This window comes from Ascidiella aspersa, chromosome 9 (assembly GCF_963924565.1).
Source record: "Ascidiella aspersa chromosome 9, kaAscAspe10.2, whole genome shotgun sequence".
NCBI classification, from domain to species: Eukaryota; Metazoa; Chordata; class Ascidiacea; order Phlebobranchia; family Ascidiidae; genus Ascidiella; species Ascidiella aspersa.
Genome location: NC_139455.1, coordinates 24,126,930 through 24,139,824, shown reverse-complemented (window position 1 = coordinate 24,139,824; position 12,895 = coordinate 24,126,930). Strand labels below are relative to the sequence as shown.

At 36.4% G+C, this 12,895-nt stretch overlaps 2 protein-coding genes across 2 annotated transcripts in view; both read right to left on the bottom strand.

Annotated features, from left to right (window-relative positions):
• The window catches only part of LOC146133850 (uncharacterized), a 142,775-nt gene extending 141,156 nt beyond the window's left edge, over nucleotides 1-1,619 (bottom strand). The window contains exons 1-2 of the mRNA XM_083397839.1: nucleotides 1,444-1,619; nucleotides 101-298 (exon numbers count right to left, since the gene is read on the bottom strand). Coding sequence (XP_083253965.1) covers nucleotides 101-298; nucleotides 1,444-1,590 — 345 coding nt within the window. The 5' untranslated portion in view covers nucleotides 1,591-1,619. The remainder of the gene's footprint in view (nucleotides 1-100; nucleotides 299-1,443) is intronic.
• Nucleotides 1,620-8,198: 6,579 nt separating this feature from the next.
• LOC146133736 (low-density lipoprotein receptor-related protein 2-like) overlaps nucleotides 8,199-12,895 on the bottom strand; it is a 114,737-nt gene continuing 110,040 nt past the window's right edge. The window contains exons 96-101 of the mRNA XM_083397838.1: nucleotides 11,965-12,163; nucleotides 11,268-11,368; nucleotides 10,693-10,777; nucleotides 9,873-10,020; nucleotides 9,429-9,470; nucleotides 8,199-8,345 (exon numbers count right to left, since the gene is read on the bottom strand). Of these exons, the coding sequence (XP_083253964.1) occupies nucleotides 8,199-8,345; nucleotides 9,429-9,470; nucleotides 9,873-10,020; nucleotides 10,693-10,777; nucleotides 11,268-11,368; nucleotides 11,965-12,163 (722 nt within the window). The remainder of the gene's footprint in view (nucleotides 8,346-9,428; nucleotides 9,471-9,872; nucleotides 10,021-10,692; nucleotides 10,778-11,267; nucleotides 11,369-11,964; nucleotides 12,164-12,895) is intronic.

The window sequence follows — 12,895 nt, the reverse complement described above, 5'->3', positions numbered from 1 at the left end:
GGCTATAATTCAGGTACTTCAAATAAACAGTTCATTGCTATTGCAAGGTTGCTATATATTATGTTTTGGGCTTAAATTCGGGAAGCTATTAAGGAGTCACCTTGGGAGAGCGACGTCTGTTTCTCTCTCGATTCCTTGACTTCCTCTTCACATAAACGCTCGTGTCGGAGTTTGTGCGACGGATCGGACGCGGAGGACCATTTTGTTCTTCTTTTCTGTTCTTCCTGTCTCTTCTTCCGTAGGTATCCTTTTCTCTTGGATCGTTGTAATCGTTTCCTAGGACCTCCTTGTAAGTTGTCTATAAGAAAATATTTTTACTTAAATACAATTGTATGCCAGGATATGATTTTAGAACAGATATTCGATAACTGGGTAATTGGGTCTCCGTATTGATTAAAGATGTACAGTAGATGTATAGTCCTTTCTAGTCGGATCGTTGTAATTGTTGTCTAGGATCTCCTTGTAAGTTGTCTAAGAGAAAGATGTCATTTTACTTTGAACGTAATAAGAATATCAATGCCTTGCAGAAGCAGGTAGCATCTTAGAAAAACGCTTAATCCGATAATCTAAAAAAAACTCTTAATCCGATTTTCTAAACGCTTAATCCGATTCGATGCTTGACATTTAATTCCGATACCGATGCCCGATATTTTCGACAAAATTACCGGGCTCCACCGATACAAAACGACGTCATTACTAGTTGTCTAAAAGAAAATAATATTTTTACTTTAATATAAGTGTATGCCAGGATATGATTTTATATATGGATATTTGACGCCCGAGTCTTCATCGAGTGTCCAATTACATATACTTGTAGCCAACCGTTTATCCGATACCGATGCCCTATATTTTAGATGAGAAGTATCGCCATTCTATCCGATAGCAAATGACGTCATTACTATTCAAAACTAATAGACTAAATTTAAACGTTCAAACGTAATTTTTTTTTTTTCAGGTCAAAACTTGCTTTAGCTGCAAAAGGTTTGCCATACTTGACCATACTCCTACCCCGGAACATGGCACAGTGTTGGAAAAAAGTCATTTTGAAATCACTTTAATTATTTTATAAGCAAATAAAATTATACAAAAATAAAATGATAAACCATTAAAAATTGGCAAACTCCCCCGTGTTTGAGCAATAACTCCAAAATAAAACTAAACCGCAACATATTACAAGAAAATTGTTTTACGAGCAAAAATTGAGATAAATTACGCAATTTTATTTCAAGTAAAAACACCTCATTTTAAACCAAGGTATGTAATTTGTCTAAAACACATAAGTAAAGTCGCGACAGTTTGCCCAATATACTGAAGTCATGTCATTTGGAAAAGAGCTGAAGTCACTACAACACCGACATAGCGTTTAAAATTTTTTCCAATAAATGTAATTACAGCTATTTTTTGACAGCGTTAAAGGTACATGAACAAACATTGTGTACAGACCTCTGGTATAGGAGCTGGTGGCCTATAGTCGGGCTGATGCAGATTGGAACGGAGGTTGGTGTGATGGTTGCGTTTTTGGTGGCGGTAATCCGAATTGTGCTTTCCCTCGTGGTTTGGGTGGTAGCTCTTGCTTTCTTCGGCTCCCATTATTACATTACAATACGCGCAGCTGGGCGGTTACATTCTTAATGGACTCGCTACTTGTGCAACTAAAGTTGGATGAAAAGACAATTAAAAAATTATTCAAAAAAATTATTCCATACTCTTAAATGACTCGCTACTTGTACATCTAAAGTAGGGTGGGTGAAAAAACAATTAAAAACTTATTTTGAGAAATTATTTCAAACCTAATGAGAGGCCACCTATTAAAACCTGAACACGTAATAAGAATATCAAAGCCCATACAGAAGTTTGCTATGTTGAAAATGAATAAAGAGTTATTCGAAACGTTCAAAATGATACCTACTTCTGTATGGGCTTTGATATTCTTATTACGTCTTACTACAACCTCCAACCATATGCTCCAAAACCTGAATAACATAAGGTAATATTATTTTTTTTTAATAGCATCTTCAGCAGTGTTTCTCAGCTTTTTTTCGCGACGACCCGAATGCTAGGCGTAGATATTACGGCGAGCAGCGACTCAATTATATTCATTGAACTTTTTATAAGTGGGCAAAACATAAGACAAGTAGCATTAAGAAATTCGAATTAATTATTATAAGCCAAGTCTTCTTCGTATTAGGCCAACAGTTTTAAACTTTCATAGAAGTCTTGCCCTGGACCAATCTTATAGATATGACTACATGAACTACTCAAGTCGGCGACCCCGACCAAATAAAACGGCTGCTCGATTTTGAGGGGGCAACCCATATGTCGAGAAACGCTGGTCTACAGTATATAGTGCTTAAACAGACTGTCTACTTGCATATCTAAGTGTCGTTACGTAAGAATGCAACGCAAATGTCATCAGCTGTTGTATTGTATTGCAAGATCAAGACGAACGTACAATGCGACTCGTATTGGTCATACATTATGCAGAGCGCTTCACCGGCCAATGCCCATTGACAATAAGAACCATTTCGAAACAATGAAATAGCAAAACTTAAAAATAGAGTTAGCTCCAACAGGCAACATATCAATAACTATAAATCGCTCTTCTGGTGTAAACGAAGTTTATACCGACGTTTCGGCAGCAGATACCAGCTGACCTCATCAGGGTTAATAATTAAAACGAGAGTGCGTTAGCCATCTTATATACTGAGAAGTAAAAAATTTTTGAAAAAACGTAGATTAAAATTAATAATTCTAGACGTCGCTGAAGTATGCGATAAGCTGTGACGCGCCGGAGTCATGCACCGGAATCGGTCAACGCACAAAATTTGGGTTAGGGTGCTGGTTAGCGTTTGAGTTAAGGTGGGTCAAGTATTATTATTAAACAAAGAATATAATAATTTACTTGACCCACCCACAGCCAAACGGTAACTCGCACCCTAACTCAAATTTTGTGCGTTGATTATAGAACTGTGGTAGGATTCTAGACCAGCGCCCAAAATCGTACTATCTTTCTGTTCCTATATATCGACGACAGATACACGTAAACATGACGCAAATAATGCCGATAAGGGATACATTATGATTCAACTAAAAGTTACTTTAATATTTTGGCTGCTATTTGGCTGATTTAAGGGCAATTTAGCCAGGACTTTTTAGATGTTGTTTTATATATAAACCAATAAAAGAATGTATTCACTGCTGAATAAAGGCAAAATTACAACTGAACATTAAAAATACGAAAAGAACACTTAACCAAACTGATGTATAAGGTTTAATACTTAACTACCTGGTTACCTTTATGGGATTATAACTAACAGAATACACCATTAAAAGAGGAAGTACGTAGTTAAACTTGCCGCATATTCAACTTTCCATAAAAGAACAACTTGGTTCCGCGTCTACCTACCTATAATGTGGACTCGTGACTTTGAACTTTAGAAAACCCTATCAAATTTTCTTCGCAGTCGACTGCGCTTTAATGGTATAAGCCTGCCGCAAATACACAAGGGCTGTACACATTGTAAGCCATTCTGCGGTGAGCTGTTTGAAACATTTCGCCCAACACACACACTACAAGACCACTCGAATGTTTCAAGTCTGTCTGGAGCGAGGCATATCGCCTGGCCTGGGTTTTTCACGTTGTTTGAACTATAGTAGTATTGGTTAAGCTGTATTGGGGACCACTGGATGTTTGACAAGCATACAGACAGCAATACTAAGTGGTGAATGACATGTAGGCGCTAAAAGCGGGGGTATTTTCCCCGTGTGTTGCACACTGGATCGTTTGCAATGGCGTCGACGGATTATTGCGCCACACAAGCATTTAAAAAGTAAACAAATGTCTGCGATGAAGCGAAAGTGAATGATACCTTCAGGCAGCTCAGTTAAGTTTGGAATGCTCGGACGCATTTAATATTCCGCCAGCAGATATAAAACGTTTACTTCATGCAGATTCAAATGGAGAGTAACACGAGTGAAACCAACAACTAAATAACAACACTGTAGGGATACTAACGTTTTCTACTTTATTTGGTATTACATTGTAAATTTAAGCGACCAGGTTTAGTAAACAGGTAAACACCCTGCTTCAATCAAATGCCAAAAGTTTAACGGTTATACCAAATAAATACTGAAAAAGTTACCGTAAAAAATGCAAAATTGCTTTAAACAGAAAAACACGCATTCCATAGTTGCAAGCGATCAAGTTTGGAGGGGATTCCCCCATAGTCCCCGCCGAATAGCTTCATTACAATGAAACAACAAATAACAAAAGCACCTAGCAAGCTACTTTCTCAAATCAAAATAAAGAGAATTTATCGTTAAAGAATGCCCCCTGATTTCCTGTTTTACAAAAGAACTGTTTTTAATATGATGAAGGATTATTCAACTATTATTGGCAGTTACTCTACCCAGTAGCACATGATAAAACTTACACATGTTATACTTGGGTGGTATCCGTAATGGCAAAGACCTCATTGAAATTCATACAATTTGTCAAAGCGTGGGAAAATATATGCGCCAGTTATACAATACACACTGCGCGACAGTGACTGGTAATTGAGGGAAATTATCGTATTTTCTTTCAGCAATATACGGTTACGTATTTATGCTATTTGGCCGTCGTTCAATAAGCATACAACACGAATAAAGAAAGGCAGAATGTAAAAACAAGTAAAGATCTATGTTAAATGCGTTTCATTTTTGTAATAAAATACCCTGTGAATTTTAGATACACCAACTTCAACAACTAATTTGTTTTCAAATAGCCATTTCGTTATTCCACACACCTACAGATATAGCAATGCGCTGATACGGTTTCTCAACTGACTGCAATATACTTTCAACATTGTGGATTACCACCAACTCATCTCATTTACCCTTAATGGCAAAAGCAGCAGCAAAGCGTTGAACCCTTAATCGGCTTAGCTTAGCTGAGAGAGCGAGCAATGCTGATTCAGTTGTTCAGCTGATAGAGACGAGTTATTTCTGCTTGATCGAATATATGATGTGAACCGTGCAAAGCTATACCGGCTTGAAGTACAACTGCGTCTCTCAATAAACCCGCTGAGGCCTAATCGACGTAACGTGGGTTGTTGTGACGTAAAAACACTTGAAATTTTCTATTCCGGGCAGCTACAAAAAAGGGAGTCAGGCTGTCGCGGCTCCAGTATTGTGTGGAATGGTTGGTTTTGTTAAAAACCTATATAATAAGCTATACAATTATCGTATCGAAACGTCTTAATCAAGATGCTGACCTTTTTGGCTTTGCAATTAAATATCATGCTACATTACAGATCCGTGCATAGTGTACCTAACTGAAAAGCTATAGTTTGTTAATAAAACGCTACAAACTGATTTACAGACCCTGAATAGGTTGCTTGCCTTTTCTAAAGCAAAACTTACTTGTTAAAACCGCTAAAATTACACGATTTATTCAGCAATTTATTTACCCCTTACACTGCGGTATTATATTAAGTACGCGACCAAAAGCAATATTTGTTCAGTCGACAAGATAACCAGATAGTGGATTTTACGTGAGTAGGCGTATCTTTCTAGTTCAGTTATACAAGTTCAGCCTTGTGTAGCATTATTGTTTAGTCTGACAGTAGCATCTATTACCGTTTACAGTTAAAATATACACCGGTTCCTATCTTACAAACAAGTTAACCATTATAAACAGCTGGAATCGTCGTATTTCATGTTTATCCTAAAATAAAGGCATCTCGCTTGGAATAAATGCAACAGACTTAGCCCACAAATGACAAAGGGTACGGAATATATAGTAATAGTAGTAGGTGTATCTATATGAAAGCTAAACAATGACAGCATGTTGCAGCTTTGTCCATCTTTTGGTCGCTGACACATACATAAACAAGAACGTCTTAAATTTTAAAGCTGTACGTAAGTCACCTAATCCCCTGTGTAAAGTTTACACCATAAGAATTATATGGTCGCAAATAACAATCTGCCAACAACAGTCAATGTTGTTTTAAACGCAATCCTTAACTTCCATTCCAATACATTGGGCGCTTGTAGCATTCTACACAGAACATAACAGTCTTACGCACCAAGACAGTGCTTTTTGCTGGTGCGTAGCCTGTGTGCCAGTCAACACGTTTAGCTCTGTATAGGGTCAACACGGGCATAAAAGACTAGGTTTGTTTGTCGACGCCAGCGCACAAAAGAGCCTGGGCCCTGCGTTGATCATTAACCATAGAAGCATTTTATCTCCGCATCGCAAAGGCGCCTAATTAGAGCCTTAGCTGAAGACCAGTTACTTATCTTATTCACGATATTGTAAAGCTGTGTCAATACGGAAAGCCTGGGTTTTCATAATAACGATACACAACATTTGTGGGAGAAAAGTTGTCTCCACTTGAAACTGTAAATTAAAATGACTGGATGTCCATCCCTTGTTTGTCCAGTAGATAGCTTTAAGCTTCGTTGACAAACGAAGTCAATGTTTACAAAAACGCCTAATCTTACAAAACGTACCTGAAAACCGGGAAACTTTTACTATAGAGTTAACTACAGGTTTGTAGTGAATGTAATCTTACACTGCTTAGTGCTTATAATATACAAGCAGTTATTCTGACTTCAGTTAAACACACGTAGCACCCTATTCTTGCATACCTAACCTGTATTCCTATTTCCTACCACACTGCGTTCCAAACTCTTTTTATTTGAACAATCCCAATACAGGTTTCACAGCCCAATTCAAAACATATCCAACTATAAACCGTATAGGCCCTAACTATACACTATACAGCGACATACGCAGCACTCAGTTAAGCTAAGTGAGTGCGGCAGAATTGCTTTTTTGAAGAGCGCGCCACGCCGCCACGGGTTTCGCTCGTGATTACTTGTAGAGAGCGCCGTCGCTGTCGTGAAAAGCTCGGCTGCGTTGCCGACTGAGACAGTTCACATTTCAATTGTCGCACACAACTCACCGCTGCTGTTGTTGCCTTTCAAACGATTAATTATCACTCTACGCACGACGGGAATAGGATATTTTGTTTACGTTATCGGTATAGATGTGATTCGAAGGTAGAATCTACGTTATGTTTACTCCTTTTACTATTTTCTTTAGGCGCCAGATCTGATACCTAACTCTTACGAAATTTTTGTTTAGTTCATATGTTTGCCGCTTTAATAACAACACTATTGTCCATAGGTAAAAGCTTAGGGCTAAATTGCGCTTTTAAAGAGAATTCCAGCCTTAATAAAAGCAATTGATGTTAACCTTGACAGCTAATATTATATTACCCTTGCAAATAACGAAGAAAAAAAATATGTTGTTTTGAAATTGAACGCATTTATTGTTAGGACAAAAATGACATAATTATATGCTTAGTTTTTCAGTTTTGTTTTGTAACGTTAATCGTGACACTTTCTGTTAAGAATAATAACCCCCCGGATTTAAAAGTAAGCGACCCTGCCAAATTTTCCTGCCTGTTTTGGCACGGTACGAAAACCTACGAACTGAGCTTTGATGTTGTATTTGCAAACAAGAGGCCCACAGTAGTTGCGTGATTGGGAGAGTAACTGGAAAAAAATTAAGGCAAAAATAAAAAGTAAAACAAAAGTAAACGAAAGTACGGGAGGTCGGGTACGGTCAGGTCCGGTGTCGCGAGGAAAATAAAATAAACACAAGGTTTTATTTGGAATAAACAGCCCACAATTTGTCGTTTTCACGTAGACGATCAAAATCGCATTACAGCTCATCAAAGTGGAGTAAAAATCGTCGAAAAGGCCAATGTTTGTCAAAAAGAAAAAACAAATGCTTCATAGTAACATTAAGAAATGCTTTAAACAGTTAATTTCCCGCTTTACGAACAGTACTGAAAGTATTTTTAATATGCGAAATGGATAACTATAACACATATCGCACGATCGACTATCATAAACATGCTGCTGCCAATGGTTTTGAATTCCATAAAAAATACGCCTTTTATACATATTTGTGGACTGTTTAATTCAAAAGAAACCAAACAAAAATAAACAATAAGGGAAAACCAAAACCAGGTTAGTCCAAACGTAAAAACAAACAAAAAGAACAGGAATCGTTGATAAAATTAAAACAAAATTAGACTGAATCAAAAAATAATCGTAAAAAAAATAATAAAAATAAAAGAACAAAAACAGGTGTCGTGTCGAATTCATCGGTCCGTCAACAGAAAGAAGTTAAAACCACCTGATTAGGCGTTAGTTACGTTGTAATCGTGTGTAACCAGGTCGTCTACGTCGTCGCCTTTCTTGGGTTTTTTGTAGCTGGGATTTGCGTACCCGGTTCGAACCGACTTAAGGTCTGCTGTTGGGTCGGCAATATCTCCTGATGTGTTGTACTGAGAAAGTGGAACATCATAAAATATATATGGGTGGATTCAGTAGAGGCGTTTATAGCCATTTTATACATAGTGATCATTAGGGCGTTTTATTATTTTTTGACAAAACTAAATTGGAAATTTTGACCTAAAAATGTTTTTTCGACAAAGGCAGTGTAATCTTAAAACAAATGCGATTAATTTATCGATTAAAATGATCGCTAAGCTGATTCTCAGACAGCAAAAGTGCTACTTTTAGGTCTGCTGTTGGGTCAGCAATATCTCCAGAAGTGTTGTACTAAGAAAGTAGTTACTATAACCTTAATAAGAATATAAAAGCCATACATAAGTAGGTACCATTTTAAACCTTTCTAAGTCGGTATCATTTTTGAACGTTAACTTCTGTATGGGCTTTGGTATGCTTACTACGTCTTTCTACAACCTTCAAACATTGTGATCCAAAATAATGTATCCGGATGCGTTTGATGCGTTAATAGCCAGTTTATACATCATAATAAAACAAATGCGATTAATTTATCGATTAAAAAGATCCTTATGCTGACTCTCAGACAGCAAATGTGCTAATTTTTAGACAGCAATGTCTTCAGATGTGTTGTACTGAGAATATAAAAAATCATAAAATAAGCGAATTCGGTTGAGGAGCTAATAGTCAGTTTATATACAATGATCATCAGCGCAATTATTTTTGAATTTAACAAATGTTTTTCTTTAAAGGCGTTATTGGCTATACAACAAATGCGATTAGGTAATCCATTGAAATGGTCTTTATTTTGATACTTAGACAAAAAATTTTGATGCTAATATTTACTGCACAATCTGCAATTATTTTCGCAAATGTCTCGATGGGATGACAAAGTCCATCCACCAGAGCGCTTAAACATCAATTATAAACGAACATCATAACCAGGGTAATTATAATCATTATCCAAGGGCTGTTGAAATCTTTATGCGCCTTTATTCAACAATGCAAACTGTAGAATATTTTAGTGAAAAATTAACAATTTTTTAAATTCATCAATGTATTTGGTTTCAATCTTTTGAATTGTTTTAATATTTCTTAAAGTTTATATTAAAATTACTTACAGAAACGCTGTAGCCAGGGTTTTCCATGGTTTTGTCGCCAACCTGCAAAACATAGGGATGTAAAACTCAATATCTCGCTTTTTGCATTTCATTTTTAAGTAATTTTAGTAACAATCTACCCAAGTTGTAATATTTACATTACTCAACTCATATACCCAGTAACGTTTCCCAGATTGATTTTTTACCAGTTAAATCTACGTTTAAATTTACAAGTACATCGGGGCGTAAATTATGACATTGGCTAATTTATTTAACCGTGACGTCACGAGCGAACGTAACAAACATGACATCACTTATTCAAACTACCCAATTTAATTTAAAGATCAGTGGCCCGAGTATCGATTAAAAGGTGGCACTATTTAATTGTAATGTTGACGTCACGTATTAAACTCTCAGTATGTGACGTCACGAATGTGTGACGTAATCAATAATGAGAACACTTACGTCAACGGTGGAGTAGTCATTGCCGTCCAAAGCAGCGTTGTAAGCCACAGGTTGGTCGAACGCCTTTGAAACCGACGACTGACCTCCACTGACATTGAGTGACGTCATAGAGCAGCACGAGGGAAGGGAACAAGACGCCGACTCAAACCTGGACGCGAGATGTTCTTTTGTGAGGTCACAGTAGTGAAATTAGTGATGTAAAGTAAACGGGTTAAGAAACTATTGGCGAATTCGGCTTGAAACTACGATTTCGGGTAAAAAGCTCAAGGTTTTTAGTTCGAATCCCAGTAAGGCATCTGAACTTGCAAATATGTCCTAGGCTTGTATACGTTTGGCCACAAATATTTGCGACATTCCCATATTTTCTTGGTATCGGACAAGTACCAGTCCGGTATTATCGGACGTCCTAAACTTTTTTTACCGCGGACCTCTAAAATTTTTGTTTTGCCTCGCGTGGACCACGGTAGGCGAGGAATTTTCAAAAATGACGTCATGAATTGAGGTCACAATACAAATAGACTTCAGAAAATTATGCCTTAATGGACCCCCTAAAACTAGTTCACGGACCCCAGTTTAAGAACTCCTGCAATAAGGCATTAGTTTATATATAATGCATTCTTGTATTGATGGATATAAAATAGGCAACCGTTTGAAATTGTTAAACTTGCGATTGTACTGCGAATAAAAAGAGAGAACAAAAACCGAAATATTTCTTATTGTATTTTCTAAGGCGGATCAATTAATATTAGAAGAAAACAAGATATGTCCCGAAAATAAATTTTCGGCCCATATAATTAAAGACAATTGTGTTAAATCTTACCCTTCTTTCACTTCGTTTCGCTTGATGATAACACCGACAATGATTAATGCCAGAACAATGAATCCAATCACCAACCCCGCGATTGCTGAAATAAAATTAAAGTCTTGTTTAAATGCCGATCACTGGGTTAGTAAGTTGAGAAAATAAATTTAAGCGAATCATTTTTGAGGATAGGAAAGAATAAAATAAATAAACTATAAATTAAAGAAGAGCTATGCTGTCATAAGGTAGTTTAAAAATCGTTTTTTTTAATTTTTGTTTTTAATTTTGATTGATTTTATCGTTTACATTGGTAATATGTCGCTTTTGTTCCATTATTAATTATAAGATATATATTTCGTAATAAAGTCATTTACTAAAATAGATTAACAAAGATATGTTGTTAAAATCAATATCTAAAAATAAACTTCCATGCTACTTTAGTATCAGACAAATAACTACCAGCACTAATACTTGATATCGGACGATAACAGATACTAGCCCTTTGTATTGGCTATCAGCCCGGTCCAAAATAAAGAGACATCGCAATAACAACTGATTATTTATGATATTTTGATATACGGCTTGCCACTCACCACCACCACTGAGGCCACTCCCACCAGGTCCTTGTGGTTTCTGGGTAGGAACAACTTGGTCGGTGTTCTCACAGTTTTTGCCCTTGTACCCGGGTTGGCATCTGTATTTAAACGCACAGGTTGTAAATGTTAATGTATGTTGTATATTTATTTAAGTGCACGTTTAACTCATGTCAGGAGCAAGTATAGTGTTGCAACAAATTCATTTCAAAACGACTAAAGCTCCGGTCAAGTCATTTACGAAATAACTCAAGTCAAAAAAGTCAATTTTCAATAAATACTTAGCAAGCCAAGTCCTTGTCATAAGTTACTAAATATTTTTTAAAGATTCAAAGTATTAATTTAGTTCATTCCAAAAAAAATATTTTGCGTAGCAAACTACAAAACAAAACTAATGCCAAGCATTTATTACCAAATATTTTTAACAAAACATTTAAAACAAAAGGAATAAGGAAAGCCAATTTCGTAAATTACTTTAAACAGAAGTCAAGGCAATGGTCAAAATCACTTTGTCGAAAAGTCCGAAAACAGGTCATTCAAAAACAGTGACTTTAGTGTATTTGAATAAAGTCATTGACCTCCGTCATTGCAATACTGGGAGAAAGCGCGACAAGGTTTTCTAGTTAGTAATAATAAACAAGGAGGCACCACGTAAAACAAAAAATAACAACATTATAAAAAAACATGTGGTACTCACAAGCAGTAGGGCCCAGTGTCGTTATAGAAGCAAGTCCCACTGTTAACGCACTGACACACATCCAGTGTTGGTAGTGGTGGTTGGTGGGCAGTTGCACAGTCGAACGAGTTGGCGGTACCATCGGGGCAAGCACACGTGTAGCCGCCTGGACGCAGTAGGCACATGTGGCTGCATGCACCAGCCTTGCAGCGAGTAGAGGCTGTGAGTAAGGGTTTTAAAAAGTTAAAATTTAAAATCCCGAGTATGATTCGTAAAAGTTGATATTGGCAAAATAACATATTCAAACAAATACATAGGGGAGTAAATTTAGCTTAAAACTACTACGACTGCGAGTAGGAGTTCCCGAAAAAATAGATTAAAATTGCGAGTAAATGTTAGTTTAAAAGAGTTGAATTCAGAATTGCGAGTAGGACTTTTTGAATTAATAAAAATTTAAGTTTCAAGGTTGATTCGCAAGAGTTAATATTAGAAATATATAAATTTAACAAAAATGCAATGCAAAGTTAGTTTTGGTGAGTAAGGCTTTATGAAAAACTTATTAAAGTGATTTAAATTTCAACCGAGCCAAAAAAACATGTGTAGATTTCGGACGAGGTTAAACTTTAAAACGTGATTAGCGGCAATTTAAAACTGAAAACACTTGTTAAAGTTTAAGCAAAAAAAAAAAAAAAAAAAAAAGTGTGCGCGAGTATGTGTTAGCTTATTGGAAGGACTTCTTAAGACCAAGTAAAAACACATTCTGACGATGTACATACATTGGGGTACATTGTAATGGTTGCACCTCTTTTTTATCACAAAAAGGTGTTAATTAAATAAAATAACCGTCATGTCACTTTTATGGAGATAAACTTACCGCTCGAGTTGTATCGCGATGGGCGAAAGACTTAAAAAATTAAACAAATCCAGTATAGTTGTTCTAGTGAATTTAAAC